General features: G+C 39.8%; 1 protein-coding gene across 1 annotated transcript in view; it reads right to left on the reverse strand.

Annotated features, from left to right (window-relative positions):
* Positions 1-20,268, reverse strand: part of LOC139726758 (homeobox protein Nkx-6.2-like) — a 42,464-nt gene that overhangs the window by 8,829 nt on the left and 13,367 nt on the right. The window contains exon 2 of the mRNA XM_071637750.1: positions 3,929-4,131. Within this exon, the coding sequence (XP_071493851.1) occupies positions 3,929-4,131 (203 nt within the window). The remainder of the gene's footprint in view (positions 1-3,928; positions 4,132-20,268) is intronic.

Raw genomic sequence — 20,268 nt, forward strand, 5'->3', positions numbered from 1 at the left:
ATTCCAATAAATGCGATATTCAGGCACAGAGGTAATTAGAGAAATTAGCAGAATTAGCAGAAAGGGGAGAAAGAACGAGCAAAAGAAAATGAAAAAGAAGAAGAAACTAGAAAAAAGGGAATGTAAAAAAAAATAAGGAGTAAAGCAGAGAAGAATTGTCCAAACATTGATGGTGACAAAAAATGTGTATTAGATCTTTAAGAATGACGGTTTTTCGAACTTATTCGAGAAACTGTCGTTTGTAGGTGAGTGAAGAAATGAAAGTATTTCTCTCTTTTTTTTGGGGGGGGGGGGGGAGGGGGTGCCCAATAGAAACGTGCCGACATTGTTGCTATCGATATGAAAGCTTTGATCGTATCGTTTCTTCGAGCTGACAAGAAGAGAAAAAGAAACGTTTGCAGACGATTGGTGCACTCGCCTTGCATCTTTCTGCACTTTCGCATATCCGACTCCATTCCCGCGTCCGTTGCTCCACATCAAAGCCGTTTAATTCTACAGAGAGCAGCGAAAATCCACCGCCGTGTTTGTGCAAGCTCAAGAGTGGTTAAACGGTTTCCACAATAAAAGTGGCCTAAGATTTGCTTTCTCCTGGGCGGGCAATAAGACGGAGAAATTACAGGGCACCAGTCCCCGAAGTATTGAGACGTGGGAAGAGAGGAACGGGCGAGGATCAAAGAGTGTGGGATTTCGCAACTTACTCGTCCACGGCAGAAAAAGGGGGTACTTATCCGTTTCTATGTGTCATAGTCGACAACAAGTTTACATTGCCTACTTTCGGGTTTCTACTGAATGTCACTTCTTCTTTTTTTTTACCCTGAAGAAATCAACAAACTAACCAAGTAATTTTGAAGCACTATGAGCATAAGCTGGTCTGCGGATGACCTTCACACCAAAATTGTATCCCGTTTTTACAGCCAGTACTGTATGATCCATGAAAGAAATACATAATACATAGCCATTACCTTCATGACAAGGTGTAATAATACAGCAGGAAAACAGGATAATATGTTCAGATGCACCTTTTATATCTGTATATATAATTATATATGTATATATATATCTTTCTCTCTCTCTCTCTCTCTGTGCATGCGTACACAGATAAATACAAAATAACAACGTCAACAATCTAGGGTAATTTTGGTTGATTTGTGTTTGCTGCTGCATTGCATTTGGATATGCCTGTTCCAGTTTCTTTGAATTACGACTTATTCATGCTATAGTATCCGCTTTATTCATACTTAGGGGGTGAACAGGAGGAGGATAAAAATTCATAAAATTCGAGCAATGTGAATATCGGCGGAGAAACGTAATGCCATTTTGTCATTTAAATGGAAATACAGCAGTCGATCATGGAGCAGACTTTACACCCGACGGGCATACGCCATTTTTAAGATTCAGGAGCGCCGCGTTTGAGCGCGGGGCGTCATTTCGGGATGGGGAAAAGCGTTCTCTAGGTGCATATCGCGAGGAGAAGGAGAAGACGTAGGCGTTTGCTGTTAGAGGGGCAAAAACACAAGAAGCGAACACAGTTTTCCCTTAATGGCGCCCGTTTATGCCAAATGGTGGGTGATTAAAATCATGCGAGGAGCGAGCAAACAACAAGCGAGGACCAATTGATGGGACTTTTATTTGAATTCATACACACTGATGGTTGTCAAAGGAGGCCATTACGAACCGAGGGAAACGTCTAATGTTTTCTTGATTATTCGTTGCTGCCAAGCTAGACTAAGGCAGGCAATTGCGATGTTTCCGAAGGGCATTGCCTCGTCTTCCTTCAACATCCTGACTGACGAGATTTTTTTTTTCTCTCTCTCTTCACGAAGAGTCCTCTACGATACTGATCATAAAAACGAGTAATTAACATATATATCTGCGTAAATGTTGAAGTGGAATTGCGTTCAACTGTAATCGTAAGCTGTCATTCTTACATTGTTATAAATTAGGTTGTCAGCATCAAACGTGCATTTCCACAGTCGTAATCCTAGAAGTGTCCTGTCTAGCTACGATATCAACGTCCTCTGGAATGAGGAGCCTATTATGACGCAGTCCAGACAGACACACCAGATCACGTATTGGACTACAAAGCATGAGAGTTCTGTACATCTCAGTCAGTGGATTGTACAGTCAATGAATCATAACTATGCAAGCATAAATCAACTGCTCTGATTTTTTCAGTCACTATACTTCACGGATTAGGGCTTAAAAAATGGGTCACTAATCAAGGTATAGATGTAGATCGTATTTAGTTTTTAAAGTTAAAATGTAACCAAATCTGTAACTGATCAAAAGACAAAACTATAGAAAAAAAATAGTGGCCCGGGTTAGCTTCCTCTTTCAGCTCATTTCCTCTAATTCCCTTACAAGAAGAGTTTGAATGCAGAAAGAGATAAAATGCCATTTTCCTTTTTAATTATAAAAAAAGAATAAAAATAACTCTTCATAATGATACTGCATTTATCACACAACAACAAATTTTTAAAGATATTATTTAAATCGTATTTCGATTATTTTTTCATTAGCTTCAATGTCAAATTTCTTATTTTGATAAAAAAAGAATACATTTGTTTTGCACTTAAACTCTTCATGAATTATATAATTTATATATATACATATATAATCATATATATATATGTATGCATATCATTCTCTAAATTATATTCTTAGTATTTCTTCATCTCTTTTTATATTATTATCATTCTCATTCCCCTTTTCCTGACGTAAAATGGATGCCAATACCATATGACTCTGTCTTTTCGTCGATTGAACATCACGATTTGAATGTGCAGACTACTGAGTACTTATATACACGTATATTTATATATATATATATATATATATATATATATATATATATATATACTTCTACTTCTACTTCTACTTCTACGAAGATACTCAGCAGGATCCCTAAGTCAGGATGTAGTGCTAAGGAGTTGAACTTAGGTGCTCATTTGCAGTGCACGCTTGTTGGTGCATTAAAAATATATGGTGCGAGTAAAAAATCCAGTTCCTCAGTCTAGATGCTGAGTGGAAGAGCTCCCTTGAAGGCCTGCAATGAAGTGGCTTCAAGGGCGTTTTTAGGACGCCCATTCCAAGCAGTTACTGTACGTGGAAAAAATGAGTTCCGATAGAGTTGGGTTCGGGTAGGAATTGCCAGCAACTTGTTTGGATGGTACTGTCGTGTGTTGCTAACAATCATGGGTGATGTGTAGTGCTGTGCATTGATGGCTGCCATGTTGTGCTGAATCTTGTACATGAGAATATATATAATATGTATCTACATACATGTGTGTGTGTGTGTGTGTGTGTGTGTGTGTGTGTGTGTGCGTGTGTATGTGTCAGACCAAAATAAGCAGATGTAGAAAACAACACAGAATGATCTTCGGAGCCTTCACAACAAACGACCACATCAGCATCATAAGCTTCCTTCGAACTGCAGAAAATCGGCACGATTGAAAGACGGTGACCCCATGTATTATGTCTGGGAAAGAAATAGTACATAATTATCTATTATTGTACTACATGATGACGATGATGCTGATGATGATTGTGTTGTAGTTGTAGTATATTAGTGTAGTAAGCACGGCAGGAATCGTAAGCATGAATCAATTCCTACAATGTATGGGTGCATAATTATGTATTTCATCCTCTTCAGATGGAGTTTCTTTACCATGGATGATTTCGTTGCTTACATCACTCATTAAAGTTTTTCACTTGAGAAACAACGTCATTCTGACGTATAATAAATGAGTAAAAAAATACAAGCATTTAGCCTCGTGCAATCCAACATTGCGTTGGAATTAGCAGTTTTGTAGCCCCTATAGTTATGGATTACATAGTAATGTCATTCTGATGTAGTTGTTGTTGTTATTGCATTTGATTGATTAAGAAATTGTGACGAGGGAAGTTGGTGTTCTTAATGGAAACTCACCTTAACTTGGCTCTCTGACATCCCTAGGGCGTACGCTAGTCTGGCCCGCTCCGGCCCCGCCAGGTACTTGGTCTGCTCAAAGGTCTTCTCCAACGCAAAGATCTGCTGGCCCGAGAAGGTTGGCCGCGTGTGTTTCTTCTTCCCGTCTTTGTCCGTGGCGGGTTCCCGCTGGCAGTGAGAGCCCTGCGACGCAGACGATACGGCTGCCAAGATCAAGAGTAGACGTGAAGTTAGTGTGGATCTTGATCAGATATCTTTTGATCAAGTATGTTAATCAAAGTGTGACTAGATTCAAACGTATGTGGCCAGTGTTTATTGTTGATGTTAATCTTGTAATACGTTTGATGTACACAAACATCGCCGCAAATTTACCATCAGGAGTAGATGTAGAATTAGTCTAGACCAAGTCCTAAGACTAGTCCGTCAAATTATCCGCTTGGACCATGAATGGCGTGTGGCATGGCGCTTACAATGGTACATTAACGCTTCGATTGTATTTCCTACACCCACATGTACTGCCACCACCAAGATCAGAAGTAGATGTAAAGTTAGTACAGACCTTGTCGTATATCGGAATCAAAATCAAATTATGTGGACCAGCGCATCTTGTATGAAGTTGCGATGGCTTTAAAGTGGCGAACGTGAATTTTGAATAAACTCTTTATGCCTTCAATCGAATTGATGTAGAAAGGGAGTTGAAACAAAATACGCTGAAGGCTGATGACACCAGAAACATCACGATCTCAATGACGTTAATTCCATGCCCTCGGAATCATGGTATGGCAATAGATAAAGGGTATTTTATTGAGGTATTCATGTCTCGTGTTCATAAGACTGAATTACGCAAAGAATTACATCGTAAAAGGGACAACAAGGGTTACAAAAGAAGTATTCATACAAAGAAAACAGTAAAATATAGACATATAAAAAGAGGTCGGATTATGATAAGACATGTAGGCCTACAGACTGGGCAAGCCACAAACGGTTCCCTATTAAACATTACATCATAACAAAAACACAGGTGACCAGCTAATTTCGGTATTCACTCCCCCTCTTTCAACGCCTCTCTCACACACCCTTTTGCGCTTTGTCACTTTCGCTCGCTCTTTCACTCATGTTCTTGCATAACACACCACTACGCTCACGCAATATAGGTACATTATCAGTCCTGCTGATTTCCTACTCTCAATCGCTACACACCAGTTATCACACACGTACACTGGAGCATCAAAGCCCTTACCGGTCAATGAGATTCTTCTCAGGGGATATACACAATTTACCTACTGAATTATACTGCACCGATCAAATTACAGGGGTAACTAAATAATTTCTCATAAATTTCATGTCATTATTATTCCTTGCGAGGTGCATAGACAGATGATTACTAAAAGAGGTCTACAAATAAAATGTCAGTATCATCAACGCACACGGTAGACTTTATGTGGCAATAATCATGACACAATGAAGAAAATCAAGGGACTGCAATTAAACTGTTCATCTGCTATTTTCTTAAGAGTTTGTCTTTCAGTGAAAGTGTGGTTAAAGACTTCTATGTTCCTTAATTTGTAGGCTTGTTGGTATTCACATGTCTTTGTGCTTTATGACTATGTCAGACTGATTATTAGGTCACGATAAGGCATGAAATACTGCCATCCATCGATTGCTTATCAAAGTTAAACGCCACGAAAGCTAAACAAAAATTGTGGATTTCTCTTTCATGCATTGTGATATTAAACAGGACTACTGTATCATAAGATTTTTGTTACCGTTTAAATTCGTCTGTACTAATTGTTACCCCTGCAAAAGTGATCTCGCAAACGACTGGCGACAATTTTGATATTGCATGAATTTCGCTGTGTATCAGTGGGAGTCAGATCATTTTTAGCTTTCGGACGGATTGTGGTTTGACTCCAGTATAGGACATCTTATTTCATCCGTCTCCGACGAGATCCCGAATTCCCAATAGACTATGATTTATACGGATGCATCTAGTTTCCGAAGGCGATAGAGTATATAACAGAAGATAATGATGATAAACATGTCTTCTTTATCCAGAGTAGCCTATTATTCAGTGGTTACCTCTTCTCGGTATACCAGAGGGTCCTGCCATTAAGTCCGTGCGGTTTGGGTACCGGCTATTATCTCATTACTGTCGAAAGGAACATAATATTGAAGCTGATCTACTTGCAGGCAGACTTAACATTTACATCTTTCTTGCATTTGGAATACAACATCAGGAAAAAAAAAAAGAAAAAAAAAAGGTTCCCATTCATGTAACTTAATCAATATTGCACACATCTTCGATGGTTTTGGACCACCCATGACTAAACTGATGTTCATCCCTGCTCAGCTCAATCCATCCTCATCTCGCCGACACTCACACCTTCCCACCATTGCTCTAACTTTACCCGTGTGTGTTTTGTGCGCATCCTTTCATAGTCATCAATTTGAATTCTCTTCACCGTCACTACTTGAGTAAGTAGGTAAGTGAGCGGTATCTACGTCTTACAACAACATGCCGCTTTACGAATGATATGTTTGCGTCAAGCACAGGAGGCCTCGTCAGCTTTAGTTGTTGTTTATTGTCTCTCTCTCTCTCTCTCTCTGTTTAAAAGAATCAATAGGAATGTTTTGTCGTTACATTGTGACCCAAATGTTCGCTGGTACACCTTGGCGTTAATGCGCTGAGCCCCGCACTCCTACCACATCATGCCTACCCCGTTGCTGTCGTCTGACTATATCTTAGCCCCCAGCGAGCCCGGGTGATGGTCGGAGCGCCTGGCCCCGCAAAGCTCGCTGGAGCTGCTTATGAAGACGGATGAGAGGGACTGATTGGTTGTGACACAGATGGGCAAACAACTCATCGTTTTGATCGAACAATAAACACATGCAACACACCCATAGAGAACAGATGTACCGAGCAGTCCGACGCAGACTGGATGGGGCGAAGGGGCAAACTTTAACCCACAGACAAAGAACGCACCGCCAGAAACATTGGTGACAACGCGTTATTTTACTGTGAATGCATCAAACAGAATTATTGCACACATTAAGGATATAACTTCCATTGCTATAATACACTTGGCGAACGGGGCATCTTATGTCGATATTAAACGGTAGTTATGCAGTATGCGTTGATAAAACATAACGGAGCTGTTTCAGTGATGAAATTGTAACTGTTTCTTTACTGTTTCAGACCACACAAAGTTGGCCCAACTATACCAAGTATAGGGCCTACATAAATGCTGATGCTGGATGATCAGCCAAGAGACAGGAAAGTCAAAAATTGACCGTAATCTGATCATGGAGTACCGGCACGAAAGCAATTCCATCTTAGCTCTTTGCACCTTTACCTGACTTCGCAATAAAAACAGGACGTGATGTGGTTAACGGCAGAGAAGCTATCAATTAAAGATCTGAATGAATTCGAGCTGTGGTCCCAGAAATCAAATCACGGCAACAGCTGTGACAAAATAGTTCCTTTTCCCCCTCTCACTTACACCCAAAGCAGCACCTGAGCCCCACCTTATCTGAAAATCCCCTCTCAGAAATAAGTCCCCTGATCCGCCCTTCTATGGCAGATGTCATTCGGATCGACGCCTAATGAGAACGGAGTACAGCGGGGCGACTTCAAAGGCGCTTCGGGGAGACACGGGGCGAAAGTTGAAAGGTACAACGTCTGGTGGAGTGCCAATTTACACCAGTTGCTTCTTTCTTCTTTCTCTCTAGCTTTCCCTATCTCCCTCTCCCTCTTCCTCCCTCCACCCGCCCCCCCCCCCCTCTCTCTCTCTAGTTCGCTCCAGAACACGTTTGTCGCAACGTTTCAGTAACTGCCAATGGGCCGCACACACATCCCAGACTGTTAAACAAGTCTCACACGGTGACTCGTTGCAAACGACTTTCCTTTTTTCTCGTCTTTTTTTTTTCTCCACTTGTGTATACATGAAAATTACAACACTAAGATACATATTAGAGAAATATCAGCTGAAGATAGACTTATGAAGTGGTTTGGAACTTGGATCAAGTTGGTGGGATTTATTCAATGAATTGTGATCTAGATAACCGCTTACATTGTCCATACGACTCATCCAGGACACAATGGTACATTGTATATAGACATCGCATGCATGACACTTTAATAAAGCTACTCCGTGTTCAAGCTTGCATTGACAAAGACAGTAATATCAACAGAACAGATGATTGACCTCTTCTTTAGAGAATCAAAAGAATTGTAAGAAATTTGTGGCATTATCAAGTTTTGCTGTTGTTGTTTTTACCCTAAAAGTGTGATATCAGTCAGGGTCACGAACTATTATGCAGATTAGACGAGGTCGTGATAACATGGTCATGACGTCATCATATCACAATGTCTCTAATTGCTGGGACTCATTTTAACATCTATTATAATACCTATTACGAATGTTTGTTTGTGCGCGTGATTGTAAATCAGAACGAAATAATCAAATATAATCATTTCCTCCGTCAAATGCAATCCAGTTTTGAGCACTTTGTATAATGGGGTTGGGGATTTTTTTATTTCTGCTCAATCATGGACGCTTTGCATGATTTCATAATATCCTCATGAACGAACCAATTGGAGTATCGTGGGGTGATTACGTCATCGCATTACTTCAGTTGAGCTTGTGATTGTGACTGATATCACATCTTTGAAATTTTTATTTAATTAGCTGAAAGTGCCGCCATGTCTCCTTGCCATATTCAATGTAATATAACAAAACTTACTGAAACAGAGAGTGATATTTTACTGAAAGTAATATTTATTACTATAGAGAAGGAATGAAACAGGCAAAAAGGAAAAAATATTGAGCCCTATGTTCTCGATGGCTGATTTTGACAGACTTGACTGACTTTGACCGAAATTTAACTTGCCAGCGATGAGGAAAATAGCCGATGACCTGTTTTCCTTATTTTATTTCTTACTTACCTATTCAATTACTTTATTCATTTCTTTATTCATTCGTTTATTTCTTTTTATTTAGTTGTTCATTCATTCATATTACTTATTATTTATTATCATAATACTATATCATATTTACTACTATGTTATTAACTTTTCTTTTGGTAGGTAAGCCAATCCTCCTTTCAAAACCCCGCCATCATTCTGGTTTTTTGCTTTTTTGTTTCAGTGCATTCAGTTGATACACGTTTTGGATTTCCTAACATTAAGATCAACTGTACGTGACACACTAATAGAATGGCTACGTTTTCTTCCTTTATGCGAAGACATACATGCGCTCTCCTTATGTTGATATAAATGTGAGCAAAGTGCCACGAAGCAAGTCATGCTGCTGAAGGCTAGGTCATGATTCGATTGAACGTATAACGTCTGCACCAGGTATCACAGCCCCTGCCGGTATGTCTTTCATCCCAGATCCTTCGCCAATGATGACCTATAACTGTCTGCTGCGATCGCCATGTGTCATGTCATGTTCGGCCTACCCTGGTGGGTCTTCGGGGACCCTCCATGGGCCACAAATGCTTCTGGCTCTCATCCTTTCCTTACTTTCTCTTCATGAAGGTCATGGCTGTGAACCCACCTTGGCCTCAGCGACCACGCTGTCCCCTTTGGACAATTAAGGCCAGGCCTTTCAGCTGTTACATACACGGCAACGACATGCGTGAATGTTACACAGCTCAAGCTACATCACTATGTGTGAGAAAAGTCCCACATCGGAAACACGTTTTTCGTTTCCTTTGATAATGTTCAATGTTATAGGTGAAGTGAATTCCCACGAAGATACGGGCTGCTGCGCTATAATACCTACTCCAATGTCTCAGGATATTCTTCGCGCCATCTTGTATTCATCGCTTTAATGCATTTGTGTTTCCGTCTTTCTTCAGAGACTCACATCAGAGAAGCATTTTTTTTTTTTTTTTTTGGGGGGGGGGGGTCATCTTACATTTGGTCTTCACAAACTAGTTAAGATTACATAACAAAATTACTACAGAAAAGTAAGGACGAGCAAACTCCACATTGGGACTTGAATGAAAATATCTGAAAGCTCTCCAGAAGCCAATGTTTATAGCTTTTCTTGCACATTGACATACCATGCATTTCAAGGAATTTCAGGATAAAAAAAAAACGCTTAGCGATTGAATTTTGGTAGCACTATGGTTTAGTGGATTAGGTTTTGAATTTGTAAGGAGAAGGTATGAGGTTCAAATCCTGCCCAGAGTGTCCATCCCTGGACAACATGCTTTGTTCACAATGTTCCTCTTGACCCAGGTGTATAAATGGGTACCTGCATGATAATGATGGGGGTAATTATCATAATGGTAGGACCCTCTTTTGGAGAACGCTACCATGGAAAAAGACGACCATATCATCATCTGTTATAATCATATTAATGCGAAATGATTAACAAACATTTCGTATGACAAACTTTCAAAAGGAAGGAGCCCGAAGGGTGAAAGCGAAGCTTAAGAAGGTAATGAGTGGAGACATTGTGACGATAATAATAACAATGATAATGATGATGGCGAGGTTGATGACGATGACGATGATGATGATGATGATGATGATAATAATGATAATAATAACGATAACAATAATAATGATAAGAAGAAGAAGATGAATGCTAATGATTGAATTGACATAAATCATAAAGAATAAAAACGAGGCAATCCCGGTCATTTACCGTAAAGCTTTCTCTGTGGGTTAAAATTTTGGATACATAGTAATTTTTGTATCTAAATATTAAACTTGCGGGGGAAACTTTGATGGTGGATTACCCAGGATCGCCACGCTCTGAGTCCTGCATCAATGCTCAATTCAAAATGAGTAGAAAAGGGATATAAAAGAGAGTAATGTGACGTCAACAGATGAATGCTACTACACTGTACTTTGATTAAAGACATCCTTCATAGACATGTACAATCGCGTCATAGTAGGCCTACTTTTCAGCCCAAGTTGACGTCACACAATATCCTCCACATCTGAAATGAGGTAAAATCCCTGACCGTGAGTTTCATAAACGGTGATGCATAATCATGTCTACTCAAATCTACTCAAAAGTGAATTGGGTTACACTAATTTCAATGGTCCACCATCAAAAAGTTTTCATATAGAATTATATCAAATAGAATTCAAAGGAATATTTGTGATATTCTATTAGTTATGCAAGCATTGTCCGCTCGTCTCTATGAGTGACTTTTAAATTTTCAATAACTACATGAAGACGACACTCATTTGCAAAGTTACTTGCAACACCCACTGAGCGAAGATACTATGGCGCGATCTCACCGACTAACACACGTGCATTCAAGACTTTTCTGGGACGAATGACTATACCGGGCACCCTGGTATATCGCTCACAGAAAGATAAACACTCGGCCGTGCTTACTAAAGCCGGAAGTGCAGAATCATATTTGTCACAAGTTCATCGCACGGAGATAAGTGACGAACGCTTCATCAAGAATGCCTGCCGCCTGCAAAAAGAGTGTTTTGGGGTTGTTATTGATTGTTGTTGCTTTTTTCACGTCCCTTAAACTATGCTTGCATTCGCGTTGCCGTGCCGTGTCTTGGTGCCTGTGCCAGCTAGCCGCTCCCCTGTGACGGTGTACGCACGCAGAATGGGTCGGTATGGTTGTCGCGACCCTGAGATGACTTCTTCATTCACCTCCAGATCAAGAACGTCGGAATCAGGGGGTGAATTAGTGATGAAATGTCGACGATACCAAACTCCTCATTAAATGTCGCTAATAAATGCTGCCAAACCTTGCTCGTCCCTTCTTGTCAGGCAGGCACTAGTGTCATGGCACGGATAAAACAAAAGCAACAACAACAACAACAAAGCAGTGCTTTAGTAATTAATTCCCAAAGCTTTGTTCGAGAGGAAAATGACTACAGCCCTAAAGTCAAATGTTCCAACTATAAAAAAAAAAAAAAATGGTTCTCTCTCTCTTTTTTTTTCTAATCTTTGAATTTCAATTCATTACGTTTCCATTACTTTTCAATTCCGATTACATAGCTATCTCCCGTTCAGTATTTCCCGTCCACACATAAATATGTTGGAATAGCATTAGAGCAGCTGATTCATTATTATGTGTATATATGTATATATGTATATGTATATATGTATGTATATATATATATATATATATATATATATATACTCCTAGATGGGTCATTTGGAAGACATTTCCATTTGTTTTATATGCAAATTTATTCATACATGTTCAATGGCAGTTTACGCAATGGAGACACGAAAATTGTCTCCTTAATGACCAGTTGTTTCCCTAATGAAGACACTTCCCCCCAATATGTCTCCCTAAGGTGCCAACTAGTTATATATATATATATATATATATATATATATATATATATATATATGTATATATATATGAATACGTATACAGTGTATTTAATGTAGGCCCTCTACATAATGTATAATTAGCATCACGATCAAAAGGCGAATGGAGATCAAAGTTGAAATCGATCTCTATGGGATTGTTTTTCTTACTGGCGAATGCAAAATGACTCCCTCTCTACTCGCCCACACAAAACCTTCCATCAAAAAGTTCGAATATGTATATATGATTGTCAGCTCAGCTCAACTCAATAGCCCCTGGATGGACGAACTGGGTGGGCCGCTGCTACTACTATAATATGAGTGCTTCGGCTGCGGGAGATGACAATCCTACGCCGAACGATGGCCGCCGCAGCAAAGGTGACTAATGGCAGACAGTGTGTTTGGGGGGGGGGGGGGGAGGAGAAAGCAAAAACTCTCTTTCTCTCTCTATTTGCGAATTTGGAATAGGCATTTTGCAAAGATCGACAAAGTTTAATGACGTGGTGACAAGAAATGGGGGGGGGAGGGGTAAGGATTCCCTCTTCCTCCTCTAGAGTTGTCGCTTCCGTGAAATTCAAGTTTTCAAATGGCCATTGGTCATGAGGCGATTGCAAAAACACACACATGACACACAAAAGTGGTAAATGCATTTGATTCGTGCAACACAATGAGTGAGAGGGGGAAAATTAGGTAAATGGTGATGGGATCTAAATCGTTATATTGGTCAAGGGTGGAACGACTGACTGTCAGTAATGTGGGTAAAACCAAAATGCCCCGTATGTCGATTGGATGAATGTCATATTTCTCTTTACCCTGCTCACGTCATAAGATGTAGGTAAATGGACCAAAGCTACAAAAAAGGGAGAGCGGTGATTAAAAAGAGTAAACTATACTAACGCCTAAACACTGTACGTAATGGACATGATTCATGAGTGCCACAAAATTAAACTTTTAATCTCGTGAAGCATAGATAAATAAATAGATAGATAAATGCATACATGCATGCAGATAGAAATATAGCTAGCTAGCAAGATGGATGGATGGGTACAAAGATAGATAGATAGGCTCCTAGATACATGCATGCAGATAAATATATAGCTAGCTGACAAGATAGATAGATATATGAATAGATACATACATACATATATATATATATATATATATAGATCTCAGAGAGTACCTCAGAATACTGTGGGGTTTTTTTTAGAACGCGTATGTATAGAACTTGGATCAAAGTGACATCAATGAGAGTTGTGTCTATATCACATGCATTAAGCAAAGGAATTTCATGACCAACTTATCATAAGTTATCAATATTTGGCTGCATTTTCCCTAGTTTTCTACTTGTTCAAAGGTACTATTTACCATTGAGAGCAGTTATTTTAAAAATGCTCGAGTTATCACATTTGATGCATATGTGTAGATCAGTTATATCACAAAACATGCTACAATATTAAAAAATTCGTAATAAAGCCTGAAATATAAGGAGATATCACTATTTTTCTCAATAAACCAAAACTGTATAACTGTATAATAATTATAACAAGATGAGGTGCACATACAGAACAAAATATTGTGCTTTCAGTAAATTACCATCGATAAGAACAATTCATTTCTTCTCTTTAGTTCTTGCTCCCCTGCCTGCTTTTATTTCTCAGCCAAAGTAGATTCAAACGTTAAAGATATTGTTTACCATTGGATGCAGTGATTTACAAAAATGTTCGATTTATAACATTTTATGAATATGTGATAGGTCAGTTGTATTACAAAAATCTTACCGTATAAAAATGTTTGCAATAAAGCCTAAAATATAAAGAGATATTGCTATTTTTCTCAATAAACTATGACTGCAGACGGTTTATTCCAGAAACAATTTCATTATAACTATTGTTAACATTTTGTAGATTAGCAATACTTAAAGCTGAACACACTGATTAACATTTTTACATTGGTTGTTTCTATCCCTAACTCACATCTTAGAACTATTTTGAAGCACTAAAGATGGGTTTTTGTTTCATCTGCAAATGGTAAATAATACCTTTAACTTTTTGTTGTTTTTTTCTTACCTCGATCTTCAATAAGTTAGATTTTCTGTTCTTTTTCCTTCTTACCTCGATCTTCAATAATTTTGACGCAGCTATCTGGTAAGAGCGTTTATACTTTAATGATCGCCATCGGCATATAAGCCTGAAAGAGGGCGAAGTTTGACAGCATTTTCTAATATTGGTGCCAGTATTATTGCATACACACATGAAAAGGTCAACGTTTCTACAATCCTTCCCAGGGTGGAAACTGAATCATCTACACGGTCTTGTCCGAGAGTGTCATGACCTTCACTACGGCATTCATCTAGCGAAGGTGTTCATTTTTCTTTTCTTTTCTTTTTTTAAACCATCCTCAGTGTTCCATTTTTCCCCAGCCATGATTGAGTTGTTTTAGAACAGTTCAACACAATGAAGAATCGTGGTCTGACTTGAGAGACAGCCGCGACGGTTAAAGCAATCAGTTTTGGTTTTGGTGTCGGGGGGCACGGCTGAGTGATCTGGTTCAGTGACATGATTTCATTGAAAAGTCGTCGGCGGGCCAAAGGTGAGGCTCGTCCACCATCAAACCATTTTTCCACTTTTCAAATCCTATTTTGATGGGAAATTCAGGAATTCATACCATTGTCTGAATTATTATATGAATAAAACGACATGATTATTTTAAGGGAAATTACTCCCTGAAGATCTTTTTCTTGGTGAGTCTTTAATGATTTCTCTGCAATTGCAATGTACGTGAGAGGTTACTATCTGCTTTTACAAATCAAGTCGCTTTTGTCTGAACCTTGCGAGCGAACAATCGCGCTACGCTGCAGCACTCGGTCATTCCCCTTGGATTTAGATTGGTTCTCCGACGACATACTTTGACCCCGTTTACAGTGCGAGGCTGGGCCGCGGCTCGGCCGCGGCCGAGTCCAGCCCCGCTTCAGTGTAAACGCGCAAAAGGCCAAATGCGAGGCCAAAATTGGCCTCGCATTTGGCCTCGCTCTGGAGGTGGTCTCGGCCGCGGCTGAGCCCGGCCTTTTCTTGGTGTAAACGCAAACTGGGCCAAATGCGCGGCCAATTGCGCGGCCACTTTTAGTCTGGCTTCCAAACCCTCTGCCCGTATCTTTCGCTATTTAGGATATTAACCCCCTCAACGTCGAAAACTAGTATAGTTTAAGGTGGTTTTGTCCTGCAAAGGATTTTTTCCTTCGGCAAAGGCCTTTGCCCGAACGGCGACTTCGTCGCCACGGAATTCATTTGGCAAAGGGTCTGAAAACCAGACAATACCAAATTGCGTTTGTTTACAAGCAGAGCGCCACTACGACAAAATCTTGAAAGGTTTGAATCAAATGCGCGGCCGAGCCCAGCAGTGTAAACGGACAAATTGCGGGGCTCGGCCGCGCAATTGAGGCCGGTCTCGGCCGCGGCCGAGCCGCGGCCGAGCCCGGCCCCGCACTGTAAACGGGGTCTATGAAACAATTCCTATGATTTTTATTGCCACACATGAATGACAACATCGAACAATAAGTCTCCGGAAAGTCTCCCGGGAAGTTTGAAAGATATCAAAATGTGTGATGGCGTGGCAAGATATGGCGCGGCAAATGTATTTTACATATGCAAACTCATATTTCATTATTACGCACATCTTACATAAGAAAATACATATCACGTGCTGGTGATCATTCAGGTAATTGTAGATAAGCTAAACGACACAATTATTTGCATTCGTTTTATGAGCTCATTTGATATGACACAATTATTTGCATTTGTTTTATTAGCTAATTTGAAGAAAAAAATGTAATAAGACTATGCGAAACAAATTAATCATCGAATCATCGAAAATTTATTTCACAACGCGATGAGCAGGATACAGTGGGATATGACTGACGCAAAAAATAAAGGGGAGATTCTGAGCACAGCAAAGTATATTAATAGATTTTTGACGAAAATATGCAACTCGTGTGTTACAAAACTATCTTTGCTATTTCGGTTTCAGTTTGTTTACTTGTTTGTGTGTGTGTTTGTTTGTTTGTTTCGGCTGGGGATGGCAGGAAGGCGTGGCATGAATTGGGAGGCAGAGGGTATTATAGGAAGAGCAGGAGAATGTTTAGGAATGCTTCTTCTAAATAAAGAGATGACAGAGGTAATAAGATTTTTTAAAGAGATGGAGATGGTGACGTAGAAAGCTAAAGACGGAGATTCGAGGTGCGATTTAAAGGTATTGCGGTAAGCAAGATAAATGAAGAGAAGAGTTGCGGGGAGAGAGAGGGGGGGGGAGTTCAGGGAAAGCGTGGGGAGGAAGGGTGGGATGAGGAGACTGCAGGGAGGAACAGGAAAGGAAACACAAAAAAAAAGAGAAAGGAAGGAGAGACAAAAGGTGATGGGGGGAGGAGGGACCGAAAGAGAGAGAGAGAGATCGAAGAAAAGAGAGTGAGAGAGAGGAAGAAGAGATGGAGAGATGGAATCGAAGAGAGAAGGGAGGCTAGGTTAGGCGAAGGAATAGAGACAGAATATAAAAGGAGAGAGGGAGAGGGAGAAGGGAGAGAGAAGAAATAGATAGAATTTCGAATTCTTCTACAGAACGGAGCAATATAGGGCCCAACAGAAAGGCGACAGCGAGAGAGACACATATAGCTATAAAGATTATATTTCTTCCACTGATGAATTCATGGTAATGTAATCTATTGCCCCCTTGACCACAAAGTTTTTGAGCCATAATTCAACAATAATCAATGTTATTGTACCAAACGTGTATTCTCTAGCTGCTCGAAAAATCAGTGGCAAATCGCTCAACCGGTTTGTAAAACCCAAGGGTGGAAGAGAAAAAATTGGTTTCAGTAGAACCAGAATGACCCGGAGAACTCCTGGCATGATCGCAAGAACATTCTTAATGTTTGCTGCATAACATCGATATGCCCAGAGCTGTAACCACACACGGCGTCCTACTTTATCTATCAGCCTACAACACCAAGGGGAAAAAATACAATAATATTCGAGTATTTATGCCCAAATCTACCCTTGTGGCAATGTTCTCATTTTCACTCTGATTCGAGTCGAAGAGTTATCGACGGGTTAATGATGATGGATTTTCCGTCGTGGACAAACTCATCTAACTTCTATATCAACGACGCTACAGTGTTGAGTTGCGGTTCCGCGTAATGCCGATTTTTTTTTCTTTATTTGTTTGATGTGTTTTTATTGTTGTTTTTTCCTCTGGATAGAAATCCCTTCTACATGCAATAAATGTCCTTCCCCCTTCTTTTTGCTGACTAATGTCGTTCTTTATCTATTACATACCTGTCTATCTAAACCCATCTATATTTCTCTTTAAGATTACAGGTTTTGCAAATATTTTGCTCCATACGATCGATCATTTGGATGTGCAAACTCAATAGTCAGTAAGACGTATGCATTAATGGGGATTTTTTTTTCTCGTGGCCGCATACGGCAGGTGGTCGCTATAGACAGGTAGACGCTAAGGTATGTTTTACAGTATATATTCATACATTGTTCTTTCCCCTGATCCTTGTCAAGCAGTGCAAGAATATCCAATAGAGACATGACTGATAAAAACTTCAGGATCTGACAGAACACTCTGATTGACTCGTTCGTTCATCCACTCATTTATGCATTCAGGCACCTTGTAATTCAATCATTCATCCATTCATCAATTCATGAACCATTTGTATATATATTCATCCACTTTCTCTCTCTTTCATTCATTCATTCACCCATTATTTCTTCATTCAATTACTCATTCACTCACACATAAACCGATTCAGTCACTCACCCATTCAGCTATATACTCTTTCATTCCGTCACTCACCACTTATTTATTCACTCATTATGTTAATTTAGCCGTTTATTCATTCATAATTTCATGTCATATCTCAAAGGTCGGGATATCTTTCCTAACCTGCGACTATCATACCGGATGCCAGCCCAGGGAAAGTCACTTATATAGAGTAACATGACTGTAACAAAATATCATGTATGATTGAAATGATATGTGTTGCTGTATCATCCTAAAACTTGATGTCATTTCTTTTTTACCATCATCCAAATTATCTTCGGATGTCATCATCAACAACAGATTAACAGAGGTAGGATCAAATCAATTACATTTTCTTTTTAGTTAGAGCAAATGGTCTCGTCACTATCGCCACAAATTGCTTTCTTTCTTTCTTCTCAGGATGTGCCGAAAACAGCATGAACGAAAATTAATAAAACGTTAGTTTTAAAAATGGTTTTGAAAGGTTTCGGTCAAAAAGAACGAATAAAGTGTATGCTTAAGCATAATGCGAATCTGTGGGTTTGACACAGGTTTTATTAATTGATTTCCGAGAAAGCCTTTACGGGCGTCTAACAATAAAGTATGATAGCATCGGAAAGAAGAGAGTTAAATACTTTTTTTGAGTTTGAGTATATCATACTCACTGGTAAAAATGCATACACAGCTACGTAACGGCATCTGGAAACCAAAGAATGTGATTTTTAAAGGTGATATCTCCCTATTTTTGACAGTATCGTATACGAAAAAAAAATCTACCTATGTAATATATTTCTAATCATTATCATATTCCTTACAAAATACAGTGGCATAAATAATGAATGATTTACAGTGTGAGTTTACATGAGCAGTGTATAGTTAAATAGATGATGATGCCTTAAGATAATAAAAGTTAAATGCATGTTACTTTTCAATGTGATGTAGTGCAGCGAGACGGCAGAAATGACGAGAAACTAAAACTCAGAATAATCTTTTGAAAAGTACAAAGTTCCATCGAGCAAAAAAAAAAAAAAAAAAAAAAAAAAACCAGCAGAGACTGGGTTAAGAAAAATGTATAGGATTCATTTTGTACAATGGCTTCATTATTTTGCCTCTGTGGAGTGGGGCGAGTTCGAATGATACTCAGCGGCTGCATGCAGTGACGCAAATTCGACGCGATAATCAAACGTGCCAAGATAGATGGACTACCCTCTAAAAGCCGACTATCGCAAATAGTCGCCCTACTCAATTGAAGTACACCCAGAACACAGTTCATAAATCATGCTCTGTGTACTTTTTCGTGCAGATTCGATTATTACGCATTGCTCGTTAATTATTTCTGGAGGACAGAAGTCGTAGATATCATCTTCGCCGCTCCTCTCCGACGAGTGAAAAGGGATTGCATAACGCTCGTCTTAGGAGCGCCTTTTTCCGAAACCCCTGATTCGTGGCCTTTTAGGACTTCGATGACACTTATCCGTCGCCATAATATTATCGAGGGCGGCGCTACAGCGCGCCGAGGCAAGGGCTCGCTGTGGATGGCGTGTATGTAGTCCTCGCTGATGAGCAGGAGCTCAGGGCGCGATTGAGAGCGAGTCCCTCCTACGGCGTATAATGAGATTATTGGCATTTTGTTAGCCGTAGAAACGCAATCCCGCTCATTAATCAAGCGGGTTTCTATTCGCACTCGAGGATTTAGTCCGTGTTTAACGGAGCTTCGGTGGCTGATGACATCCGATATAGCCGCCCAATCTAGGGCCTTAATTAGCCGTAGAGCCCCGTTTATTGATAATAATGATTGGCGTGGAAAGCCAGATGAAGTAGAGCATCCTTTGCTGCGGAGAGCACACTAATAGGGTCCAAAATGGCGGAAGCTTTTCCTCAGCGGTGAAGAACGATGTGATTTACACGAGGAGCTTTTTACGATTAAAGAGAGAGGGCGTCTTCCTCTACTCTCGACCCATTACTAGTTAGAACTCTAATAAACTTTGATGGAGTATGGTAAATAAACACCCAGCCACCATTGCGATTTCTGCTCGCGCTTCTCTTGTGCGTCCAAATAGAGATGCAATGTTTCTGCTTCGTTTACAACACCGGAAATGTATGTATGGGACTCGAATACACCTTTTGGCATATCAAGCCGTAGAAATGAACTGTATATTTGAATCGTTAACAAAAACTGGCGGTTCGTCTCATAATTCTTGCGTAGATTGTCGAGGGCGTTGCTTTTTT

This window comes from Diadema antillarum, unplaced genomic scaffold (genome assembly GCF_040938485.1).
Source record: "Diadema antillarum isolate AM-2024a unplaced genomic scaffold, OU_Dant_1.0 seq00000098_RagTag, whole genome shotgun sequence".
NCBI lineage: Eukaryota > Metazoa > Echinodermata > Echinoidea > Diadematoida > Diadematidae > Diadema > Diadema antillarum.